Source organism: Sporobolomyces salmoneus, assembly GCF_050403485.1.
Source record: "Sporobolomyces salmoneus JCM6883 DNA, S_salmoneus_JCM6883_v1_ctg20, whole genome shotgun sequence".
Taxonomy (NCBI): domain Eukaryota; kingdom Fungi; phylum Basidiomycota; class Microbotryomycetes; order Sporidiobolales; family Sporidiobolaceae; genus Sporobolomyces; species Sporobolomyces salmoneus.
Genome location: NW_027481143.1, coordinates 120,731 through 144,994, shown reverse-complemented (window position 1 = coordinate 144,994; position 24,264 = coordinate 120,731). Strand labels below are relative to the sequence as shown.

Genomic DNA, 24,264 nt, shown 5'->3' with positions numbered 1-24,264 from the left:
AGGGAGAGGGAGAGGAAGAAAGGAGAGAGAGAGGGTGGCCGCGTCGTCATCTCTCTTCTTCTCTCCTCCTCTCCACTACACGCACACGATTCAAGAAGCAATGTCGACAGAAGACAAGAAACCCGCCACTACGACTGCTCAAGCGGCGGTAGATGATACGCCATTACCGATCCCAAACTTGAAATTACCTCAACTCGTCTTCATCCTGAACGAACCTAAAGCCTCCTCAAAACGAGAGGGAGTACTAGAACAAGTATTACATCTCATCGAACAAGATGGTACGCTCTTTTTCCTGCTCGCTCCCTCGGGGGTGACTCCCGACTGATGAACTCGTTCTCTAGAGATGGCTCCTTACCTCTCCCACCTACTCTCCACCAACTCGATTCCTTCCACCGAACAAACCAAGACCCTTCTATCAACGTTGGAGGAGAAGAATGAAACGAAATTGAAAGAAATGGAAGAGAAGTTGAAGGATTCGAAGGACAATTTAGGGGAAACTGAAGTGAGCGATACGTTGAGAGAGATCGCTTCTTATCGTGCAAAGATTGGGGAAAAGGTGAGTGTCGAAGATCCCTTCCTTAAGACTAGTCGGCGAAGCACGAAACGGCAGACCTAAGAGGAACTCCGTCATTCAACAGGAGAAAGCACTCGAAGCTCATGAAGAAGCGTTCAACAAGACTGCAGGGAAAGGAACCAAGATTGATTTAGTATTGACTATGATCCGTATTGGGTTCTTTCATTCTGATCAATCTCTCGTTTCGACCAACATCGATCGTGCTCAAAAGTACGTCTCTCCCTTCTCCTCTCCCGCCTTCTCCCTCCTCTTCCTCCCTGCTGACTCTTTCAGTTACTTGCGCCTGTAGACTCGTCGATGAAGGAGGAGATTGGGATCGACGAAACCGACTCAAAGTCTACAGAGGACTTCAACTCCTCTCGATTCGTTCGTTCGAAAAGAGTTCGGAATTACTCTTGGATGCGTTACCGACCTTCACAGCGACGGAATTGATCGATTACGACGAGTTCGTGACCCTTTGCGTCTTGATGGGAGTGTTCAGTCTCGATAGGAAGAGTTTGAAACAAAAGGTGACAAAATCTCATTCTCCTACCTCGAAACTGAATTAGTGATTGACGGTTGAGGGTTCCATTCTGTCACAGATCATTGAATCACCTGAAGTCATCTCTGTCCTACCGAACGTACCGACTCTACAAAACTATACCGATTCACTCTACAAAACCGACTACTCTACCTTCTTCCGTTCCCTCGGTGTGTTCTCCCTCCTCCTCCTCCTGCCATCTCCCTGTCCTCGCAGCTTCTTCCTCCATCTTACTAACCCCTTCGATGGAGTGAACAGCAACAATCGAAGAAACCCACCTCCTCCCTTCCCTCCTCCTCTCCCCCCACTCGCGTTACTACACGCGTGAACTCCGCCTAAAAGCCTACTCTCAATTACTCGAATCGTATAGATCTGTTACGCTCGATTCTTTGGCGACGGCGTTCGGAGTAACAAAGGAATGGTTAGATACGTAAGTCCTCCTCTTGCTGCTCCCTTCCCCTTTCTCCCCATGTCTCGGGCGAAGAGTAAAATTGACAAGTGACTCGAAATGGGACGAATAGTGATCTTGCCCGATTCATCGCAACTGGTCGCCTAAATTGTTCAATCGATAAAGTTTCAGGAATCGTGGAAACGAGGAGACCTTCGATCAAGAACCAGAGGTATACGCAAGTGATCAAGACTGGGGATCAGGTTTTGACGAGTGTACAGAGGTTGAGTAGAGTCATTGGGTGAACGGGCGAGTGAGCGCGAGCGTCAGAGGGATGGGGTTGAGGAGGGCGAGAATCGAAGGTGAAAGTGAATTGAATACAAAGGTAGTTTTTACGCAACGCCGACGAACGAGACGATGGAGTGTACGAGTTACAGAGAGTCGTCGTCATCCCAGTCCGGCTACGCTATCGAGCAAGTCGCGAAGAGCCATGATCAGAGCTCGATTCGACTGCTGTTTCGTACATTCTCGCGCTCGTCTTGGATACGAAAGATGGATCGGAATTGCCTGGAAATACGAAGAGAGCAAGCAAGCAGGGAAACGACGTGACATAACTGACTGAATAAAAGAACGAAACAAAGTAACTAATCAACAGTAGAGAAAGAACGAAGAAAACGTCGAGGGGAGTAAATCATCTCGAGTTTGAGTATATATATCTTTGTGCGGCAGAACTAAATAGAACGAGGAAAGACCAAATGTGGTATATCTATTAAAACCAATCAAAGCGCTCTCCCAAGATAGAGAGAGGGTTACAGCTCAACCTGTTCCCTTTCTTTTTCCCCCCTTTCAGCTCTCTCAATGTTCCTCCTCAATCTACCCATTTCTCCCCTCACCACTTCCACCTTTTCTGAATCTTCCCTCTGTCGGGTATTCAGTAACTCGAGAGATCGTAAAGCCGTCGAGGTTTCACTAGCGAACGTGGTGTTGAATTTCGTAGTTGTTGTGGAAAGGGATTCGATTGTTGAACTTAGAGAGGTAGATAATTCGGTACGATTCTTCAAGAGTTTTTCCACTATTCAAAAAAGAGAGAAGCTCATCAGTTTCCCGCTCGACCGTAGAGAGGGAGAGAGAGAGACAAAGATGGGAGAGACGTACGAGCATTCGATTTCGCTTCGAGATCCTTCTCCTTTTTCTCGAAACTCTGTTTCAACCACTCCAAATCCCTCTTCCAACCCCCTTGCATACTCTTCACTCCATCCCTCAACCCCTCATATTCCATTTCAACCCTCTTCAATTCCTCCTTCGCTCTCTTTTCACTCTCTTCTAATTCTTTCGTTCGGGATTTGTGAGAGGAAACGTATTGTTTATGCTCGATTTGGAGGGTTGATAAAGAGGATTCGGCGAGTCGTGCTCGGGAAAGGGTTTCTTCGGTAGTTCGTTCACGACGAGTTAGTTGGCGAGTCAGGGAATCAATCTCGTTGTTGAGGCGTTCTTTCGTTTCTTTTAAATCCTCTACTCGTTCCTCCACATACTCATCAGTAACCCTCCCTCACTGGGCTGGGAGAAGGGAGAGAATGGGTGAGAGAGGGAAGAACGTACCGTTCTGTCTCCCCAAAAAATCCACCGCTCTCTGACTCAACCTCAATTGACCTCTCGTACTCTCCAACGCGTTTTTACTCAACAACAATTCACTCTGTAACCCACTAATGACTTTCCCACTTCCACTCATCGCGCTCGAAGCACTCTTACTCAACCTTTCCCTCGCTGGAGTTCCCGACGAAAAAAAGGGATTCTCTGGGCGGGAGGTAGAGGCGAGGTATTGAGTTGTACGAGTGTAGGTTGGATCGGAGAGTCGAGATTGACGCGCGGCGAGAAGGATAGGTGGAGGGGAGAGGGAACGGTCGAGAGCTTCGGGGAAATCGGCTTCGGAGGGGGAAGAACGAGTCGAATCGGTCGTGGTGAGGGAAGGGACAGAGACAGTCGGGATCGATGAGGAAGTCTCGGAAGAAGGGGCTGCTGGGAGAGGGAGGGAAGGGTTCTGAGGAGGCGAAGATTTTGATTGACCTTCGTTTGAGAGCAACGCTCGGTTCAGGGCGACGGGTCCTACGCCGGGAGGTTGGATCGAATTGATCGCTACTGGTATCCGAGTTGCTGGTGTCGTTGAAGCTGAAGAGGGCAATGATGGAACTGGAGGCAAAGGGGCGGAGGGAGGAGGAGGACCGGTAGTCGAACTTTCCGCCGGATTCGAATTTGAGGAAGAAGCGAGGGAGGTCCTCCTCGTTCGATTCGCCGTAGGAGATACTGATAGTTGTCGTTCCGATGAAGAATGGGACAAGAGGACGTCGGAAGGAGGAGATGGGGAGGAGACAGAGATGGATTTGCGAGAAGGAGAACTCGAATTGAACGGAACTGCATTGTTTTTCATGCCCAACTTCGCTTGCAACTATCCGAACGCACTCCCAAGTCAGTTCCGAGTATGTTCAGAGAGAGTAGGGGTAGCTCACTTGAGCAATCTCGGCTTTAGCAGATCTCAATTGATGTTTGAGGATTGATTCTTCCTCTCTCCAAGTCATACTGCCCCCAGTTGTCGTCGCTACACTACTCGGAGTCGAAGGTCGATGTTTCGAAGAAGTTGAACGAGGAATCGAGCTCGTAGTAGTGCTCGAGGAGGAAGGAGGAAGGGGAACCGAACAAGGAACAGGAGGGGGAGGACAAGGATCGACTTCGAATGGTTCTGGCGGTGGGATCCCGTGCGTGTTCGTAGTATCTGTCAACATCCTCCTTCTACGTGTTGACACGCTCACGAGCGAGATTGGGCGGAGGAGATGGAGAAAACGAGTTTCAACTTCTCTCTCTCTCCTCGAATCATTCACATCTCGACTGACCAACAAAACGCGCGTTCTTCTCGCGTCTCTATACCGACCCTGATGTCATCTTCATTGAGAGCGGCGACTCTCCTCAGTAGAACAGTCACTTCTCGTCAAACTTTCCCCTCATTCTTCTCCACATCTTCAGCTGCTCGTCTACCCTCTCTACTATCAAGGTCATCGACCCTAGCAGCTACACGGACACCTTTACGGATATCTACTTTGATCCAACCTCGGCGATTCTACTCAACACCACCACCAACTCCTTCCTCCTCTTCCTCTGAACCTCCCTCTTCCAGTCCCTCTCCGACTCTAACGAAGCATGAGAACATCTACACTATCCCGAACGCTTTGACACTCGCCCGAATCCTCTCCTGTCCCTTAATCGGTTGGTACATCGTGAAAGGAGAACTAGGCATCGCAACCTCTCTCCTCTTCGTCGCAGGAGTTTCCGATCTCGTCGATGGATACCTCGCTCGAAAGTACAACATGGGGACAGTGTTGGGGAGTATCATGGATCCCGCGGCGGATAAATTGTTAATGACGACCATGGTCATCAGTTTAACTATGAGAGGAATGTTACCCAGTAAGAATCAATCTTCCTCTAATACTTTCGTTGTTTGAGAGGCTGATGAAGAGTGATATCGCATGTAGTGCCTCTCGCTGTATTGATCCTAGGCAGAGACGTCTTATTGATCTTATCAGCTTTTTACTTTCGTTACGCTTCTCTACCTCCTCCCGTCAGTTTCTCCCTCTCCCTCCTTCTCTCATCGTCGAAGTCTGACACATATGGGATGTATGACAGAAAACTTTCAAGCGTTACTGGGATTTCTCGATCCCTTCGGCCTCTGTCCATCCAACGACGATTTCGAAATACAACACTTTCTTACAACTAGTCTTAGTAGGGACTACGACCGTCGGTCCACTCTTACCTTTCGATATCGCTATGCCTTTGACTGCTTTACAGTAAGTTCTGCTTCTTCCCTGCCTCTCCGACGAGAGAGTTTGGACTAATGAGCTCGATTTGTTTGGTTGGGTGAACAGATGGATCGTAGCGGGTACTACGGTTTGGTCTGGACTGAGTTATGTAGGTAGTGGGAAAGCTATCAAATATCTGAAATGAACAAGGGAACGAGGACGAGTACATGAAAGAACGAGACATAAAAGAAACTACTTGAGAGCCAACCGAATTTCCCAATCTCCTGCTCAACTTACGCCTTCTCCTTCAACAGACACTCTTCTCCGTAGATCAGAAGTGAGGTGGCACGATCTGAAGGTCCTGACGGACCGGGAGAGCGAGCTCAGGGGGGATCCCGTCGAAAATTTTGTCGCAGTAACGTATGACCTCCTGCTGAGTGTATCGAACGAACGGAATAAGAGATGGAGGGAAAAGAGCTACAGGAAGAAGCGCCGAAGGAAGGTCCGAAACGATTTCGAAGGCGCGGGAGACGATGGTGAAGAGGATGAGGATTTTGTGCGTCAACGTGTCGCGCAAAGTTGAACTCGGCGAGTCGACAGCGGCAGCGGATAATAGAGCTGCTTCGATGTTGGCGTGCTGTTGGACGACGGCACTGAGAGGATCCCGTGCCATTGCCCTGAACATCCACTTCGTTGATTGTTCCCGATTCCAGAATCTAGACGCGGCGAGCTTACGCTCGATCCGCCAGATCCCGCGACGAAAGGCCGCGACGTAGCCGGATCGTGACTGTCGTGTGATCGTGATGCCCGATTCTGAGCTCTCGAGGATGTGAGGTAAGATGCTCTACGAATCAAACTCGTTAGCGAACCGAGAGTTCCGTGCGACTAAATTTTCAAGTGTCGCCTCACTTCAAGAGAAGCAGGAGCTCTTCCTGGTGCCTCGACGAAACCCAGACCCTCCAACTCCTTTGCTCTTGTCGTGGATCCGGATTGTTCTCGTCGCAGTTCTTTCAAGACCTCCCTCGCTTCGTCGGCTTCGGAATCTGATATGAGTGGCCAGTGGAGAGGAGACGAGTTGACTCCACAGAATCGCTTGTGAACGGACCAGATCTATCGACGAACGAGGGAGTCAGTGAGGACAGGTGGCGGCAGGAAAGTATCTCGCCTCGAAATCAGCGGCAGGATTATCGTAGAGGAGATAGCTGATACTGACGAGTTTCTGATGCTCCTTCGAACAGAAGAACATCCAATCGAGCCCATGAGAAGAGCAAGCTGAACACCTCGTCAAGCATTTCTTGCCGCACACTACACATTCTCCTGACGAGTCGGACTTGGACGATTGGTCGGCGGACATGACCAGCACCTATGCAGGAGCGAAGCACCGTAGAGCGTATTGTGTGCGAAGGTAGAGGAAGTCGGGAGCAAGGAGGATGGGAAACGAGAGAACCGAACTTAGGGCCCGAGCGGTGTGCGCTGTTCCGCCTCCTCTCTCCTTGTTCCGCGGTAACTCCGCGATGACGACGATAACGACGAGTGAACTGCTCGGGAGAGATTCGGTCGAGAGGATAGGTGGATGTGAATCGAGCAGTAGGTACACGGGCGGAATTCTAGGACATCGTGAAAGCTCACTCTTCCAAGCTCTGCTCCTCCGTACCGAAGGGCTTCTCAGCAGATGGCATCGAAGGAGAGTGGTGTCTCGTCGTTGTCTGAAGGAAGGAACGAAGGTAAAATTGAGCAGTCATTCAAACGAGCGACGCACCGTCAAACACGGACAAAGGAATGTGGATGATCGCGTTCACATACTTGCGCCCGACTTTCTTCTCGCTCCAGCTCTCTTCGAGTCGACAGACCCTCGGCTCCTGCGTTAACTTATTGCCGGGAGATCGTTTAGTCATCGAAAAGGTTTTTGAGGGCAAGGGCGAGCTCGGAGTCGATCCCGTGGACAACTTGATCGCAATAGCGTGCTATTTCTCCCCTTGTATAATGGAGAAAAGGTTCGTACCTAGGGGTCTCGAAACGTCCTCCACCATGCGACAGAGGATCGCGACCTGAATGAGAATCTTGTGCAATAGGACGTTGAACCAACGCGGCGAGTTATCGCGGAACATAATCAGGTCCAAGATGATCGAGAGCGCGAAACCAATTGGATCGTTGCTCGCTTCTTTGAGCGTCAAATCGAGCAAGGCTTGTTGTGAATTCGAATCTCGATGCTTCGCTAGCTTGACCTTGAGCTGGAAAATGTCTCGGCGAAAGGTCGCTACGAACATGGATCGAGCCTGTCTCGACATCGGCCAGCTCGGATCCGAGTTCTCGAGGATTTGAGGCAGGAACCTCTGCCAAACGAAAACGAAGAAAGTCCGTAAATCGGTTTATCTGAGCTCCAATCCCGCAGATTCAAACTTGACTTACCTCTAAGTCAAGTCTCTCGAATCCATCGCTTTGTAACATATTGATGAATCCTAGGTCCTTTAAAGCTTCTGGTCTTGCTGATGATCCGCTCGCAGATTGTTCTCGTCGCAAATCTTTCAAGACCTCCCTCGCTTCATCGGCTTCCGACTCTGACAAGAGCGGCCAATAGACAGGAGAAGAGTTGACGCCACAGAATCGCTTGTGAACGAACCAGATCTGTCGAAATCGACCGAGTGAGTGGAGTTGAAGATCAGAAAGAGAAGTCTCGCTGGCGAGACAGACTCCACAACGTAGGGACGGGACTAACCAGTGTCTGATGCTCCGTCGAGCAGAAGTACATCCACTCAGTCCCATTAGCACCACAAGCCGAGCATCTCGTCCAACATCTCTTTCCGCAAACAACGCAATCTCCTGACGAGTCGGGCGGTTGACTAGAGGACATAGCCTTGTGATCGATTGTGACTCGGAGTACGGACGACCGAGTGTGATGAGAGCGAGAGAGAGCGCAGAGGAGATGAAGAGTTCGACAAGTTCCAAACCGACGAGGCGAGCTTTGAGGGCGTCCAAGCGACGCTCGTTGTTGAGAGCGAAAACCCCTTGACTCTATTAGAGCGGGAAGCCTGGAGAAAGGTGGTGGAGGAGGAAGAGGAGTTGCGAATTACAGACTCTTCGTCCCACGCTGAGTCGCTCTCAGCTCTACTGTGCGTAACTCGCCCGGTGAGAGCGAACTGACATGAAACAGTGCGTCGCCCTCGGAAGGCTACGAAAATGCGGAAGAACAAAGATGAGGAACATTCCAACTTTTCAAGTTCTAGCGAAACGGACCTTCGACTCCTCCCGCCCGCTCCCACCTCTCTCCTACTTTGACGGAGACTCTTCCTCGCGAAGTGGCTCCATCGTACTAGAAAAGCTTAGTAGGTAGTAGAAAGGGACTTCTTGAGGCGTCGAGCGAGCTCAGGATTCTCGGTGCTTACTACGTTGTCGCAGTAGCGTGCGATTTCGTCCCTGGTGTATTGAAGGAGAGGGCGGAGCTCATCGTATCTTGAAATATCGGTATAGTAGCGAGCGAGGACGGCGAAATTAATGAGAACTTTGTGCCTTAAGGCGTCGAACCACTTTTGCGAGTCGGAAGGAGTCAGAACCGGATCCGATATGCATTCATTCTGGAGGACAAAGCCGATGATGTCCCGTGCATTTGTGTTTGCTGCCCATTCCGCGCGTTGTCCTGAACTTTTCAGTTGAGGCCCGGCGAGTTTGTGCTTGATGTTCCATAGTTCTCGACGAAATCCCGCGACGAAAAAAGATCGACTCTGTGTCGACATCCTCGTGTCCAGTTCCGAGCTTTCGAGGATGTGAGGTAGGACGCTCTGTAACGGCGAGACAACGACAGATTGACCAAAAGTCAGCGCTCAAGTTCGTGCGGCTTTGTGACTATATCGCGCAGCCTTACCTCGAGGTCCCCTCTCGTACTACGTCCTTCTATCTCGACGTAACCCAAACCCTCCAGTTCCTCCGCTCTTCTTGATGATCCAGATTGTTCGCGTCGTAATTCCTTCAAGACCTCCTTCGCTTCGTCCGCTTCCGCATCGGTGAGAAGGGGCCACATTAGAGGGGAAGCGTTGACTCCGCAGAATCGTTTGTGAATCGGCCAGATCTGTCGAGAACAGCGAAGAATCGAGTGAGCAAAGTTGCAGGCATCTGACGACGGAGAAGGACTGGAGGCAAGAGGGAGGCAAACTGACGAATTTCTGATGCTCCTTTGAGCAGAAGAACATCCAATCGAGCCCATGAGAAGAGCAAGCCGAGCACCTCGTATAACATTTCTTCCCACAGACTACACACTCTTCCGACGCCCCCGGGTTCGACGGCTGACTGGACATGATCGGTATCGGTTGAGGCTCGTAGCTAGAAAGGGTGAGAGGAAGCGTGGGAAGTCGGAGAGTCAAAGAGTTGGAGGAAGTTGGCTGAGGGGGCGAGGGGAGAACGTGCGTCTGAGCGAGTACCTCCTTGTGCTATAGGTCCGCTGCGGCTGCTGAAAGATTGCTGCGCTGAGTGTGGAGGAGATTGGCGAGTTCGTGAGTTGAGGAGTGCGGGAAACAAAAACAGTCCTCCCTCGTCTCAGCTCGATTCATTTCCATCGCGGCAGGTCGTTTGCCAAACTATGGATCTTCGCCGCCGGTCGCACAACGGCAAAAATAAGTTGTCCACCCCGAACACAGGACGGGATGCAAAAGTGTAAGCACCCACCCGGGTTTGAACCAGGGACCTGACGATGCGCTCGAGAGACTGCAGTCGACCGCTCTGCCGCTGAGCTATAGGTGCACGATGTATAGGTGCACAATGAAAGCATTAGCATTTATATAGTACTGGTAATGCTGGACGTCGAAATTCGTCTCCGTTTTAATTCGCCTTTCCGCCGCCACCGGTAAAGCCGTCTGCTCGGCTCATTCTTCGTAAGACGGAGCAGGTCGAGATAGCTCCCAGGCAAAGGCGTCTCGAGTTGCTTGAGCAGAGCTGCCCCCCGGCTTGCTTCGAGAGTCCCAAGTCTTTTGTTTGCCTCGCAGGAACAGGAAGTCGCTCGCTTGCTGACAGCACATCAGTTAGAGCCAAGAGAGAGTGAGACACCAACCTCGAACTATCCGGTATCGGAGCGAGAGCGCATGTCAAAGATTCTTATCGCTGTCACTGACATCTGATCTGCCCATTCGAGTCTTTCCGCTTCCATTCCGTCTGCGTCACGACTGAGTCGACCTCTTACTGTGAGACTCGGGTGTGGCAAGCGGTGTTGACAGTACACATGGAAGGTTCTCGCCTTCGAATCGCACTGGACGATTCTAATCGCACAAAGTCGTTGGTAAGAGGGACTTTGAATTCGTTGAGTCCGAAGGAGTCAGAGATGCTTGGGCTTTGTGCAAGCCTGTGTGCAAGAAGGATGTTAACGGAGGCTCCGAGAAATTCTGAGCTCTCCGCCTTATGAAAGAGAGGACGACTGCACGGGATGCAATACGACCGCCTGTGCGAAGGTTTTTTTTTTCACGCTCGGACTCGAATCAGAATTCGCTCAATTTGTCTCGCACTGAAAAAGCTACACGATGACGCGGGTAATCTCTCGTAACTCAGTTGGCAGAGTGTTACTCTTATGCGACTATTTCGTAGTAAAGGTCAAGTACTGGTCCCGGGTTCGAACCCCGGCGAGAGAAGAAACCCGTTTTTGCTGCTCTCACCGCCGAACACTCTCTCTGAATCTTCTCTCTTTTTGTAGCGATTGTTTTTTTCAAACGAAGCTCTCTCGCGAGTCTCTCTCAGACCGACAAGAGGAGGGGTACCATGACGAAACAGAAAGATGAACCATTTCGACACGGTGGGGGTGAACAACTGACGAGGGACAACAAAGAAGAAGAAGGGAGAAATAAGTAGAAGGAAGAACGGAAGAACTCCAACGACTCCATCCTTTTTTTCCCACTCAACTCCATCATTATCCTTTTCAGACTATCAGGGAACGATCTGTTTAATCGAAGAGTCCGAAACCCATGTCGTCACTGAAAACGCACGACGAAAGAAAGAGAAATTATACAGTCAGTTCAACACAGATCAAGTAACTTAGAGAGGAGAGAGGATGCGATACTTACTCAGACTCCTCCTCATCCTTGGCGGCCTCTTCCTTCTTTTCTTCTGCTGCGGGAGCGTCGGAAGCGGCAGGGGCGGCAACTGCGAACGCTTCGGGGTTCTCGAGGTAAGCCTTGGCCTTCTCGGCACCCTCGAAGGTGATGTCGGTAGCAAGAGCGATCGCGAGGAGGTTCTTGTACGAGTTGACGAGCGAGTGGGTAACCGAGGCGAGGGTAGGGTAGTTGATCGCGAGCGAGATCGAAGCGATGGCCTTGACTCCCGACATGAACTTCTCGAGGAGCTCATCCTCGGAAACGTTGAGAACGGATTCGGGGAAGAGTTGACCTTCGGAGAAGATTTGGATGATCTTCATACCGTAACTGTACCACGCAGAAGATTGTCAATTACAGCTTCGAGACAGTCAGAGAAAGTAGAGCTAGAGCTTACGTGAACGGAGAGATGTTGAGCATGTTGAGGAGGGTAGCTTGCGAAGCGTCGACCTTTTGTCCAGCGGGAACGAGATGGATGTCGGAGACGATTTCGATCGTACCACGGGCAATCTTGGTAGGGATGTTAAGAGCCTGGAAGAACGAGGTCTTTCCGGGTTCCATACCAGTGTTTCCAGCGGGAACGTAGACGTCGTTGGGGGCGACAGCTCCAGCCTTGGCGGGAGCAGCGACCTTGTTCTCGACGATAACGTCACGAACTTCCTTGAGGTCTGCCGAGGTGAAGACGAATCCAACGTTACCACGGACGTGGGGGAGGAAACGTTCGAAGTCGGGGTTGTCGGCGAGGATGAGTCGGACAGCGCGACGAACGAGGGTGTTCTTTCCCATGAGGATTTGTCCCTTGCCACGGAGAGCTTGACGAATTTGGTGCATTTGGTTGGATCCGACATTGTCGACGTTGACAATGAAGATCGAGGCTGAGAGAGAGAAACGAGAGCAAGTCAGTTTTCATTTTCTCCTCGTTCCTCGTTCGATCTCCTTCAAACTATTCTCTATCGTCCTGACTGTCTACAGCTCATTCCGGTACGTTGTACCCGACGTAACACTCGTGCTAGAGACCGAGAGATGACCGTCCTCCTCTTCCAACATTCCCTCTGCTTCGAGATGTAAAGAAAGAATAGAAACTAACGGTAAGTCTCGATCAAGTCCTTGAGCTTGGCGAAGTACGCCAACTTGTCATCGCGGGAACGAACCATGGTTGCTGAGTCGAAAAGGAGGTGTTTTGGAGGAGGGTTGTAAGGAAGTGGAGTGCAAGTCTGCCCTTGAGTCTGCCGGCGCTCAAAGAATTTAAAGACTTGCTGTTGAATTCAAGCGGAGTTGGCGAGGGCGCACGAGGTGTAGGAGGAGCGGGGGAGGGAGGTGAGAGGAGAAGTGAAAAATTGTCAGCAACGGCGATGAGAGCTGTTTGAAGCCATGGAGGAGAGTGATAGCTAGTTGTAGCGATCTACTATCACTCTCTCCATCGCTGAAACAGGCGGTTGACTAACCTGGAGGCGAGTTGACGGATCACAGAAAAAGAGGAGAGGACTTCGACTTCGACACTTTTCTATTTTCCCAAGATCTTCCAACTTCCCTCCGTTTCCGCGCTCCTGTCACGTCCTAGAGACGCGTAATTGAACAGTACTGGAAGCGGCTACAGGCCTCCCCTGCTCGAAAATCGACAAGAAAAGGGACAAGCTCGACTCTCGCTGCATCATCGTTTTTTAACTTCGTCTTCTTGGAAGAAGGGTGAAACCGCGCACGCGAGAGGCGAAGATCGCAGCGGGATCGAGCGTTCGCTCACAACTTGTCAACGTACCACGCCTCGCAGAAACCAAAGCCTCGACTGAACGAAGCGAGAGGCAGGGAGAGAGAGAAAGTGCACAGCTTATGACGAGTGCCTGGAAGAGCGAGCGACAAGGAGTGCGCGAGTTGCAAGGGACTCATTCGAACGATGAGAAGAGAAGGGAAAGAAAGGTCGAGATTTCTCCCGGCGAAAAAAGGTTGAAATCCTCGCTCGGGGTTCCTGTCCATCTCTCTTCACTCTTCCGTCAAATTTCGCTCTCAACTCACGACAACCAATACAGAGAGGAAGTCTACCGCCTCCTTCCGCCGCCCAGTTCACTTCCGGCGCGCCTACAAAGCAGGCTCTCACCTGCCGCGGTCTATTCAGCTTCCCTCGATCACTCGTTCGGCCTTGTCCTCCCTCTCTGTTCCTACATCCTCGGTACCGCCTACTCAGCACTCCTCTTCTATACCGCCTTCGAACGTCCCCTCGAGTAAGAGCCCCTCGCGCAAACGCGTCACTTCCGCTCGCTTCAACCTCGCCCTTTTTTTCACATCGTCTCCGCTCGCAGTACGCCTCCGCCTGATCGTCAAATCGCCCGAATCTTACGAATAGACTTTACAGAAAATGTCTGCGGCGAAAGAAGCACAAATGATGGAACACAAAGAGGAAGTCATGCTCCCTCCTCCGGTCACAGTCGCCTTCGTTCCTCCTGGTACCAGCAGCAAACTCAAAGTGAGATGGGCGAAACTTAAGAGACGGATAGGGAACGGTTCAGCGCCTAGTGAAAGTCTCGGAGACCCGACAAACACGACCGGATCCGATTCAGGCTCTAGTTTTGGGAGGAATCGTCCAGCGAGTCAGCGATGGAAAGAAGGAGAGGAGAAACACGAGGAAGCAGACGAGATCGATGAAGTCGTCGTTGAACAATCAGAGGAATACGACTGCTGGAAAAAAGTAACGATCGCCTCGAATTCGGCGAGTCATCGTGCTGGAGGCGGAACTGGGACGAGTCCGGGGACTGGATTAGTAGGAACGATGGCGAGTGATGATGATTCCTTGAGACAAACGACGTACGAAGCGAACGGCCCTCTTCAAGCGGTTTACGGATTTGCGAGGTATCGGATTTATCCTCAAGTTTCTCGATTCTTCAACGTGAGTTATCTCTATTTCCTTCTTCCAATCGGCTCATAGGCTGATCAGATTCGACACTCTCAGCCATCATATCACGACAAGACGATCGAAGAGGCTTATCAAAAAGAGGTGAGTTTCGTGCAAATTCTCCAGCCCTATTGAAACCGAGCTGATAGACTTCTCACGAATCCAGTCTTGGTACACGAGCAAAAGTCGACACCTGTTCGGTAGTCTTTACCTCGTCCTCAACTGGGTAAGTAAAGCTTTCTTCCCTCATTTTTACTCGTGTCGTCTTACCTTTCTTCGCTGTCCAGGTTTTGACCCTTGCCCTACTCCCTCGACCGTTCAATCACTGGAATGAGGCGCATCTCTACGCCGTCATGCCTGTCCTCACAGTTCCGCTCGTCGTCCTGGCCGCTTTCGACATTCCTCGACGGAAACCTTGGATCTGGCAACTTTGGGTCTTCTCCAGCATTTGGGTCACCGGAACTGCGTTCTTGATCGATATGCACTCCTGCGGTTTCTATACGGCCACACCTCATTGTGGAGGAAAGGATTATATGTCGTGAGTCCAAGTTTTGCTTCGAGGCTTTTCCAGGTTCTCTCAGTCCCACGGCGCTGACCTCAATAAAATTTTGACCCTCAGATCGATGTACTATGCAATCTCGGGACCGACAATCGCTCTCTTCGCCATGAACATGAAACGAATCCTCGCCTTCCTCTTCTCCGCCACTTGGTTGATTACGGTTTCCATCACGATTCTTCCCATCCGTCACGCCTGGGCTCGTAACGTCGTCCTCGTCATCCTCTTCCATGCATTCCTTATGAGCATTCATTACATGGCAGAAATGTAAGCGATTCCCTCACTCTCTCTCTCTCGCTCTCTTCGAAGTTCAAGCACTGATCACTATCTTAACTCGTTCAGGGCTGAGAGACGACTCTTCACGCTTCGTGCCGAGTTAAAGGTGCAATACCGAGCGAAACAAAGGGCTCAGATTAACGAAAGAAAGACGATGGACGCGAAGCGAAGGTTCAGCTCCTACATCTTTCACGAAGTTCGAGTTCCTCTCAACACTGCTCGTAAGCCCCTTTTCGACTAGGTTCGAGCCGTTGGAACTCAGCTGACCATCTTCTTTCGGCGTTTCCAGTGCTCGCCGTACAAAACTTGAAAGGATTGAACGTCTTCAACGCCAACTCGGACAACGCGATCGAATACTCCGCTCTTGAAGGTTCTTTGCAAATGATGTCTCAAGTTCTCAACGTGAGTACATTTAACTCCTGCTCTTCGACCTATTGTCTGATCTTTGCTCTCGCATGACAGGACGTCCTCGACTTCTCTCGAATGGAACGAGGAGGCTTCTCTTCCGTCTCTCGACCTTTCTCACTCCACAACCTCATGCGCTCGATCTTCGTTCCTCTCCGACTCGACGCCGCTGCGCGTGGACTCGAACTCGAAACCTCGCTCGACTCTCGAGTTGACGAACTCGCTAGACTCGCTGCTTACCCGGATCAATCGATTGAGAACATCAGAGAAGGAGACGGAATCCTCATGGGAGACGAGATGCGATTGCGTCAAATCATTGGCAATCTCATTTCGAACGCTTGCAGTAAGTTCTCCTCTCGCTGCTCTCGAACTCGATTCAGCGTTGACACTTTTCTTCCGACACAGAATTCACTCCCTCAGGAGGAAAACTTACGATCAACACGAAGCTCATCTACCCCGTCGAGATCGAAAAACATCAATCGCATCTTCCGAACGACGCAGAACTTTCCCCTACCGATTTCGCCGTTTCCGATGCGACCTCCGAGACGTATTCTCCTCGTCTTTCCGCCGGTCGGCTCCAACAGCACGAGTCAGAGATCTCTCCCCAATCGAAAGAGATGCTCGTAGTTCGGTTCGAGATCAAAGATACCGGAATCGGAATCCGACCCGCCGAAATCGCAGAGCATCGTCTCTTCTCCCCCTACGTTCAAACCGATGTCGGAAGAATGCAAGGTGGAAAGGGTACCGGACTCGGATTGAGTTTGGTTCGTCAAATCGTCATGTTGAGCGGTGGACGTCTCGGAGTTCAATCGAAAGTCGGACAAGGTGAGTTGGACGACTTGCCATTTAGTTTCCTTCGTGCCCGAACTAACAAGGTCGCCTCCTCCACAGGCTCGACATTTTGGGTCGAATTGCCGTTCGCGATCGGTCTTCAAACGAGGGAAGGAGGCGACTTTGCGGATCCCAACAAGCGTTCGAGCAAATCGCCGGGCAACTTGACTCCTTGCTCGAAAGACAAGGACATCTCTCCCTTAAGCGACTCTTCAGCTTCCGACTACCGATTTGTCTCCTCTTTACGCGATCCTACGGCTATCAGCGTCGACGAATCTCCCGACCGTACTCGAACTTCGTCCGTCTCAACTGCAACTTCCCCTTCCTCCCCGGTCCGAAAATCGTTCACTTCCGACACAGAATCTCGTCCAATGATCTACGGTCAGGCTTCTTCGGGAGAGTCGACGATTCGAGGCAACACCTCTCCGACAGAAGAGCATCCCGCTTTCACTTCTCTCGCCGCCGATCAACCTTTCGCTCTCGATCCTCCTCATCGACCTGAACCTTACTCGCACATCTCGACACAATCAGCTCCCGCAAACGTCACCCTCCCATCTTCCCCTCTGTCAATCGCTTCCGCTCCCGTCGTAACTTCTGTCCCTTCGACTCCCGCTCTCAGTTCCGTCCCGAAACCGACGAAATTCGCTCCTCCGAAACTCGAATTCCCCGATGGACCTCTCCGAGTCCTCGTAGTCGACGACGACAATCTCACTCGTCGACTCATGGGTCGAATGATGAGCCGACTTGGATGCGCGGTCGAAAGTGCTGAAAACGGGAAAATCGCTCTCGACATGATGCTCGCTCCTGAACCTGGGAAAGAGGGTGAGATCACTGAGATACGGGATGGAGACGCCTTCGATGCGGAAGAGAGGGGGGAAATGAGACCTCATCAGAAGAAGAAGACGGCTTTCGGAATCGATCCGAGATCGGGAGTCGACGCTCACAAAAACTTCGATATAGTCTTCCTCGACAACCAGGTGCGTCCTCCCACCTGTGTGCTTTCGAGTTGTTGCATCGACTAACGCTTCGTTCAATCGCTGCAGATGCCGGTCATGTCAGGAGTTCAACTCGGCACGAAACTCCGAGCCCTCGGACGAGATGATCTCGTTGTCGGAGTTACCGCGAATGCTCGTATGTCCTCACCTGTTCTCTGTAGGTAGTAATAGAGTCTGACGCTTCTTCCTTCCATCGCAGTGTTGTCGGATCAAGAACAATACCTCGAGCAAGGAGCTTCGTTCGTTCTGACAAAGCCCGTTTCGGAGGACAGTCTCAAGAAGTACCTCTTCATCGCCGATCGACGACGAGCCGAAGCACTACACCCAGAACTCAAGCTACAACGAGAAGCTGAAGTCCTAGGATCGAATCAATAATCGTTCCCTTCTCTTTTTCTCTCTTCCCACCTCGCAACATCCTGTACCTAATACTTCAACCCTCTTTTCTTACTACTCGTTACTTACACTTCGCTCCTTAATCTGCATTTCCTCACTCCATCCGCCCTTGTTCATATTCTCCTCTTCCTCAATCTCTTTCGCAATATTTTCATCGCACATCTCTCGAGCACACATACACGCAGCATGCTCTCTCTCCCCCTTCATATCATTGTTCTCTGTTGTTTCTAGTTTCAAAAACATCGGTTTGTTTGGGGTCATATTCGGTCGGATTTTCGTTCGCTATTTCTCTTTGTTTCGGATGCAACCATTTCGTTGCCAACTCTCTTCCTACTACGCACGGCTCAGAGAGCGATTCCAGGCAGCGAGCAGATGCCTTCTTACAGGAGAGGGACAAGACAGAACAACTTTGGCAGATTACAGACATCACAAAGTTTTAACTGCGTAACTATTCTTCATCCGAACCCTCCTCCTCTTCCTCGTCCTCGTCGTCCTCGTCGTTCTCCTCCTCGGTAGCGGGAACGGAAGGAGCGGAAGCTGCGAGAGCGGCCTGCTTCTTCTTCCATTCGGCGGCGAGTTGGAGGAATTTGAGCGAAGCAGGGTTCGAAGCTTGTTCGTCGTCGGCAAAGATCATGTCGTAGTCTGAAGTGGTTCCGAGGTTAGTATCAAGACATTCGGATGTGAGAGAGATACGATAAGCTTACATTCTTCCATCATCGAAGAATCGTCGTCGACCTTGCGCATCTTCTTGACGACCCTCGGGAACATCGCCTCGACCTTTGCGACATGTTCGGCATCTCCGTGAGCGATCTCCATCTCCTTCCAGGCATTGAGGAGCACGACACGCTGAGCAAGAAAGGATCGTCAGCATTTCGTTGAGAAAGCATGAGACGGGGTAGAGAACGTACCTCGTCCTTGAGTGACTTGTTCTTGAGATCGGCGTATCCACGTTCGTAAACCTTTCGAGCTCGCTCCAATCCATCTTGTTTCGCCTTTTCGACTGCCTCTTGATCAATCTCCTTCGGTTCTTTCTCTGCTTTCTCTCCCTCCTCTTCTTCCTCGTCCTCGTCCTCGTCTTCTCCACTGAGAGTTCTCGCTTCGGCCAATCCAGCGTTCGCCTCGAATTGAGCAAACGAAACCCAAACCTTGACGTGACTCGTTCTCCTCAACAGCCTCTCGTACAACTCGCGAGTTCGGTCGTATTCCTCCTCCTCGAACTCGAAGTCGATCCAAGACTTCCAAATGAGCTCTGGCATGTCCATCGAAGGTTGATCAACCGCCATCTCGTAAATCGCTCGAACTCGGTCGTGATCTTGTAGAATCGTTTCAAGTTCGGTGAATTTGATCCATGCTGTCGCGTTCGAAGGGTCGTACTGCGCGTTGTATTCACGAAGAGCGAGTCAGTCTCTAAACGACAAGAAAAGAAACGTAGAAAAGGTCAGAGAGCGTACCTCGATCCATTTTTGGTAAAGTGTTCGGCAGCGGTCAAATTCTCGCAGTTTCAATTCGATATCAATGTACTCCTTGAATAGCTGTAGAGTGAGATAGTGGGAGTCGATAAGTCCCTCTTCCTTTGAACGAAGAACGAGGGAGAGAAACTCACCTTTTCCTTCGGCGCCATTCCGATTCCGGTCCCGAGAATCTTCCTCGCTGCATCCAGCTCTTGTTGACGGATCTCGAACTCGGCGAATTGAATCCATACTTTCGCGAACGTGAATTGCTTGTGCGGAACCAATTTTAAACACGCTCGGTAGATTTCTCGAGCTCGTTGCAAATCCTAGAGAGTTCGTCACCGGAGCGGTCAGCATGGCCTGCTGGAGGGAAGCGAGGGACGACTCACCTTCGTTTCTTGCTCTTCGAAGAGTGCGTAATTGAGCCATAAAAAGATGTACCGTCTCCAATGTCTCTTCTCATCCCTCGTCGGCGGTACCTGCGCGACCGCTCTCTCGTACACTTCCCTCACCCGCTTGATCCCATCTTCACTGTTCCCATCACCTCTGCACGCGTCCTCCTCGAGTCGAGCATAGTCGAACCAGACATCGTAGTTTCTCGATTCGTGCGAGAGCTCCTCTTCGTACTGCAGTCGTCGTTTACCGAGGATTGTCACTTCGATACCGACCCTTGTACCGTGCTGTTTCTCGAAGTTCGAATAGGCGGCGTAGAGCTGAGTTGAGCGGGAACGAGGTAATCGATCGAGAGCGAACTGAACGAGAATGCAAAGAGGTCAGTCACCGCTTTGAATGCAGAAGTCAGCGGGTGATCTCACTTTGTAGATCACTCGAGCACGATCGTATTCCTTCAGTCTGACTTCCATCTTTGCGAAACTCGAATAGAGCGATTGAGATTTGTCGCTTCCTTCTTCGTCTTGACCGAAAAATTCGAATCCCATCTGATAGATTTCCCGTGCTCGATCTGAGAAAAGCAGAGCGTCAGTTCATACGATCTCCTGTAAGTGATCGGAGAGGATACCAACCGAGCATTCCCCGTTCTTCCTCGAACTTAGCCCATTTGATAAATGACTTCGGTTCCGGATGACAATTGACCATCCTCTCGTAAATCTGACTCGCACGATCCAACTCGTTGTACCTCACTTCGAGTTTAATGTAGGCGCTCCAAGCTTTCTCATCCGGTTCCCATGCCATCCATCGTTCGAATACTTGTCGAGCTCCAGCAACGTTTCCGAGTAATTCTTCGAGGAAGACGTATTTGTACCAGATTTGATCGATTCGGGGAAGGAGGGTGACGGCTCGATCGAATAGGTTGCGGGCGTGAGAGATGTTTCGCGCTTTCAATTCCTGGTGAGAGAAGCAGGCGTCAGCAGGAGCAAGGGAATGATAGGCGGTTGCACTGTACCATTTCGGTGTAGCCGAGCCAGATCTTCAGACTGCTGGGTTCTACATCGAGCGCACGCTCGAAAACTGATCGAGACCTGTCGGATTGAAGAAGGATTGGGTCAATTTCCAAGGTCAGGCGGAGGAAGCGGCTGCAACGAGCTTACCGAGGGAACTCGTTTTGACTAGCTTCCCAATTTGCGTACTTGACCCATGCCGAAATCTACGGTCGGGGCGAAGCGAAGAGAGGGAGGGAGGGATTAGCGAGAGAATCTCTCGCTCTGTCCCATGAAATACGACTTACGTTCTGCCTAGTTCTTCGAATGACTTCCTCGAATTCTTGTCGCTTCCTTCCCCTGTACTCGTGGAGTTCCTCAAAGTCCTCAACTCGTTGTTTAGGTTTCGGTGCTGTAGTCTCTTGGAAATCAGCTGCTTCACGTAACAGTTGTTCCGCAGTGATCTATCCGGTTCATTTGTCCTCTGGAGTCAGCTCATTGGTCTACAAGGGGATGTGTTGATCGAGAGAGATGAGAGTGATGGAGATGAAACTGACTTGGATCGCCGCGGGCGCCCTGTTCTTGACTCGTCCGGATCCTTCACGGCCTGACATATTGACGAAGCGTCCTGGTGGACTATCTATCGAGTTGAACGGGGCGAAAGTGAGAAGTTGAGGGGAGCGATTCTCGGATTCGTTTCTTGTCCTTCTACCCTTCACTTGACTTTCTCGACGTCGACTAAGAGCGTAGAGGCCGTTCAGGGATGTTAGCTACGTGCGCATAGGCAGGACCCACGGTTTCTCACTTCGTTTCTCGTCAGATTCGCCGACTTCGCTTCCTTTCGCTTCCTTCCCGCGCTGTGCCTCGGCTTGACCGCTCTCGTTCTGGCGCTTGTGATCAGTCACTGTGATGTGGATCATTGATGCGGTTGCTCAGCGAACGAAGAACAGAGGTCTCGTTCCGCTATCGGTCGTTTTCGTTTTTACGGAGTTCTCATCGGTTCCGGAACTCTCTGTCATGTGGGCGGCGCTCTATCGCTACCAACAAGTCAATCTCGACGATAGCTGTCTCCGTCGGGTTCTCCAGTCCGGAAGACGGAAGTAGAGCATGTCAAAAGCCTCGATCGAGCGAAAACAGAAGCTTTTCGCAGTCTGTGCGTCGACACCTGAGTCATCTCTGGGCTTTCGAAGCTAGGAAAAAGACGTCTTGATGCTACGTGGCGATATCGAGCGAAAACGTTCTCGACAGATAGCTTCTTCGCCGTCAAAGTCGCACGAAAGCTCGAAATGCGAAAATTGCAAGCGAATCCTTTTTTCGCCTCTTGAGCCAGGCGGCATAACTTGAGAGCAGGGTTTCTTCCCTCTCCATGTTGAGCCTGCCTGGTCTCGAGAAGGAGAGCAATCCGCGAAAAAGACCACCGAAACTTGCGAGAAACCTTGGTCTCGTACCTCTACCTTCGAATGTTCGACGAACCTTACCGGCCGCGACGCCCAACTGCCGCAGAGAAGGAGAAAGATCGGGAACATCAGCAGTACAAGCGGAAACGGCAGCAGGAGAAGCGAGAGCGGGAGAAGGAGACGAGAGAGAAACGGTCAGTCAACGATCAGCGACAGCAGCGTGGAAGAAGGGTCTGACTGACCTCAAATGGTGTATTCAGGACATCCAAGTTGACCTATAGTGATCATAGCGGAGTAGGCTACCAGGTGAGCCTGCTTCGGATTCTGAACGCTCCTCGGCGCGACTGAAGACCTCCTGCTCGACAGGATTTCAATCTAGGGCCCTCTGGACCAGTCAGAACGAGAGTACAATTCGATCGACGCGCCTACCTCGATTATAGAAGCGGAAACAGCTCGCAAGATCGACCTTTTCTCGACTCGGTTCCCTCTCTCGCAGAATGTTGCCTCGAAATCGTAGCGGAAAACTATGGAGAACCTGCGCAACTTGTCGCACTCGACTCGGTTCGTCATCGGACGCACGTGAAACCGCTGTTCGACCGCGTAAAGGGGATCAGAAACGACGCAGAAGGTTTACTTCCTTTCGAATTCTGGCTAGATTTCGCCCTCGAGTTTGGACTGGATCTCCCAAATCGGTACAAGACATACAAAGGACTCGTCGTATCGAGTGATCAGGAGGAACTTGACGTCCTCAAGGAGCACAACGAGGAAGCTGCGAGGCTTTGGATTCAGCAACCTTCGATCGTTCCTTCCTTCTTTCTCGCTACTCTCGACCTCTCGAACGATCGTACCTTCACCGATTCGGACGTATACAAACTCCGGAACCCACTTTCGAACTTTCTCGCCGTCCTCAAGCTGGACAACACTTCAGTCACGGACACGGGAATCGCTTGGATCTCGCGAGCCGCATCCGATTCGGACGCCTACAAACATCTCGAAGTACTGTCACTGAGAGGATTGACTCGGGTCACGAACGATGGAGTCGCAAAGCTGTCGAAATTGGCGAACTTGAGGATGCTAGGTCAGTTCTTTCAGCTCTCGATCTTGCGAACTTGCTAACTTTGTCTGAGAACCTCGAGCAGATCTCCGAAACACCGCATGTAATGCTCAAGTTATCACCCAACTGAGCAATCAGAACATCTCCCCATCTTGGTCGACCCCTCGAGCTCGAAAAGATCTTACCCAAACTCTCATTGAATTTCAACTATTCGGAGGAGGATTCTCCCCTTCTCGTACCCTCTCCATTCTACATCACCTCGCTCAAGTCCATCACAGTCCCGTCCAAACCCTCGAAACAACCATCCGATCACCTCTACTCAAACAACTTTCGATCCACCTCTCAGCAATGACTCGTCGACCAGCCTCATCTGCCTCGAAAGCAAACCACGACAGAACCTCCGAAGAACTCTACAACGAACAAATCGCTCTCTCGACCTTCTCGGGATCTGCTCGAGCGACTCATCATTCAGCCTTCGGGAACCTCACGAGCACGAAATCTCTCGCTCGAAAATTAGTCGACGAAGACGGGAGAGCTATGGGAGAGAAAGGAGCTGCATTCAGGAATGGACTTGGCGATGGGGTAGCGTTAGGAGAATGGGTCGGTCAAGGTCGAGTAGGAGGGAGATCGACTCTTTACGATCAAGGAACGAAGAAAGTCACAGCACGGCAGAGGGAGAGGGAGCCTTTTTCGGATACGGAAGATGAGGAGGAAAAGAGAACAATGTTGAGAGAGGAAGAAGCAGAGGAGTTGAGGATTTGGGAGGACAAAACGAGCGGAGGGTTCTCGTTTTACGCCGGCAGGAAACCGATTCCGAAACCTGATCGAGTTATCGTCGCGGCCGAACAATCGAAACTCACCCTCTTGCGATATATCCCGTTCGTTCCACCGTATGAGCGACGACGTACAACGACAGCAGTTCAAGAGCAGGAGGAAGAAACGGATCTCGTTGGAAAAGCGATTCGGGTACCCGCACAGAAAGTTCAAGAAGGAGCCACTTTACTCAAGAAGAAGAAGCGCAAGCTTGATCAGGATACTCCGTTATCATCGTCGTCTCCTCGCCCATCCGTATCGTCAACTCCTGAAACTCCTCGAGTTCGACCCCTCTTGCCTCCCTCCTCTGCTCGATCCGCTTCCGTTTCCAGCACGACTTCGATCCGCGGTCAACCATCTTCTACTCCCTCAAACCCCTTCTCGAAGAAGCCCAAAACAGCCGTCGCTGGTCGAACCGATCGAAAGAATATCGTCAAGTGCGCCCCTACCCTCGCCAAACGAAGTAGTCTCTCCGCTTTCAAGCGATGAAACCCTCCTTTT

At 51.1% G+C, this 24,264-nt stretch overlaps 10 protein-coding genes across 10 annotated transcripts; 4 read left to right on the top strand and 6 right to left on the bottom strand.

Moving 5' to 3' along the window:
- Positions 1–100: 100 nt before the first annotated feature.
- On the top strand, positions 101–1,787 carry JCM6883_006459 (uncharacterized protein; the record flags this gene model as incomplete). The annotated part of the gene is made up of 7 exons (XM_076631838.1): positions 101–278; positions 342–556; positions 639–784; positions 864–1,083; positions 1,156–1,264; positions 1,353–1,524; positions 1,616–1,787. The coding sequence occupies 7 exons, from the start codon at positions 101–103 to the stop codon at positions 1,785–1,787; spliced, it is 1,212 nt and encodes a 403-aa protein (XP_076488174.1).
- Positions 1,788–2,291: 504 nt separating this feature from the next.
- Positions 2,292–4,259, bottom strand: JCM6883_006458 (uncharacterized protein; the record flags this gene model as incomplete). Its single annotated transcript, XM_076631837.1, has 4 exons — positions 2,292–2,554; positions 2,638–2,994; positions 3,082–3,925; positions 3,987–4,259. 4 exons carry the CDS (start codon positions 4,257–4,259, stop codon positions 2,292–2,294), a joined length of 1,737 nt encoding a protein of 578 aa, XP_076488173.1.
- A 150-nt stretch (positions 4,260–4,409) lies between these two features.
- On the top strand, positions 4,410–5,472 carry CRD1 (cardiolipin synthase; the record flags this gene model as incomplete). Its single annotated transcript, XM_076631836.1, has 4 exons — positions 4,410–4,935; positions 5,004–5,089; positions 5,155–5,315; positions 5,394–5,472. 4 exons carry the CDS (start codon positions 4,410–4,412, stop codon positions 5,470–5,472), a joined length of 852 nt encoding a protein of 283 aa, XP_076488172.1.
- A 126-nt stretch (positions 5,473–5,598) lies between these two features.
- Positions 5,599–6,621, bottom strand: JCM6883_006456 (zinc finger MYND domain-containing protein; the record flags this gene model as incomplete). The annotated part of the gene is made up of 3 exons (XM_076631835.1): positions 5,599–6,111; positions 6,177–6,377; positions 6,481–6,621. The coding sequence occupies 3 exons, from the start codon at positions 6,619–6,621 to the stop codon at positions 5,599–5,601; spliced, it is 855 nt and encodes a 284-aa protein (XP_076488171.1).
- A 610-nt stretch (positions 6,622–7,231) lies between these two features.
- JCM6883_006455 (zinc finger MYND domain-containing protein) lies at positions 7,232–8,118 on the bottom strand (the record flags this gene model as incomplete). Its single annotated transcript, XM_076631834.1, has 3 exons — positions 7,232–7,600; positions 7,677–7,892; positions 7,984–8,118. 3 exons carry the CDS (start codon positions 8,116–8,118, stop codon positions 7,232–7,234), a joined length of 720 nt encoding a protein of 239 aa, XP_076488170.1.
- A 469-nt stretch (positions 8,119–8,587) lies between these two features.
- JCM6883_006454 (zinc finger MYND domain-containing protein) lies at positions 8,588–9,556 on the bottom strand (the record flags this gene model as incomplete). Its single annotated transcript, XM_076631833.1, has 3 exons — positions 8,588–9,043; positions 9,127–9,330; positions 9,419–9,556. 3 exons carry the CDS (start codon positions 9,554–9,556, stop codon positions 8,588–8,590), a joined length of 798 nt encoding a protein of 265 aa, XP_076488169.1.
- Positions 9,557–11,184: 1,628 nt separating this feature from the next.
- RPP0 (60S ribosomal protein uL10 RPP0) lies at positions 11,185–12,486 on the bottom strand (the record flags this gene model as incomplete). The annotated part of the gene is made up of 4 exons (XM_076631832.1): positions 11,185–11,215; positions 11,306–11,662; positions 11,730–12,207; positions 12,420–12,486. 4 exons carry the CDS (start codon positions 12,484–12,486, stop codon positions 11,185–11,187), a joined length of 933 nt encoding a protein of 310 aa, XP_076488168.1.
- Positions 12,487–13,682: 1,196 nt separating this feature from the next.
- On the top strand, positions 13,683–17,654 carry JCM6883_006452 (uncharacterized protein; the record flags this gene model as incomplete). The annotated part of the gene is made up of 12 exons (XM_076631831.1): positions 13,683–14,210; positions 14,274–14,318; positions 14,383–14,442; positions 14,504–14,754; positions 14,836–15,039; positions 15,115–15,269; positions 15,338–15,450; positions 15,511–15,796; positions 15,859–16,278; positions 16,345–17,261; positions 17,328–17,415; positions 17,479–17,654. 12 exons carry the CDS (start codon positions 13,683–13,685, stop codon positions 17,652–17,654), a joined length of 3,243 nt encoding a protein of 1,080 aa, XP_076488167.1.
- A 466-nt stretch (positions 17,655–18,120) lies between these two features.
- CLF1 (Clf1p) lies at positions 18,121–21,113 on the bottom strand (the record flags this gene model as incomplete). The annotated part of the gene is made up of 12 exons (XM_076631830.1): positions 18,121–18,314; positions 18,377–18,518; positions 18,581–19,045; positions 19,124–19,204; positions 19,276–19,449; positions 19,513–19,875; positions 19,939–20,084; positions 20,146–20,467; positions 20,526–20,601; positions 20,671–20,726; positions 20,808–20,963; positions 21,057–21,113. The coding sequence occupies 12 exons, from the start codon at positions 21,111–21,113 to the stop codon at positions 18,121–18,123; spliced, it is 2,232 nt and encodes a 743-aa protein (XP_076488166.1).
- An 846-nt stretch (positions 21,114–21,959) lies between these two features.
- JCM6883_006450 (uncharacterized protein) lies at positions 21,960–24,252 on the top strand (the record flags this gene model as incomplete). The annotated part of the gene is made up of 4 exons (XM_076631829.1): positions 21,960–22,090; positions 22,157–22,202; positions 22,263–22,974; positions 23,036–24,252. 4 exons carry the CDS (start codon positions 21,960–21,962, stop codon positions 24,250–24,252), a joined length of 2,106 nt encoding a protein of 701 aa, XP_076488165.1.
- Positions 24,253–24,264: the final 12 nt, after the last annotated feature.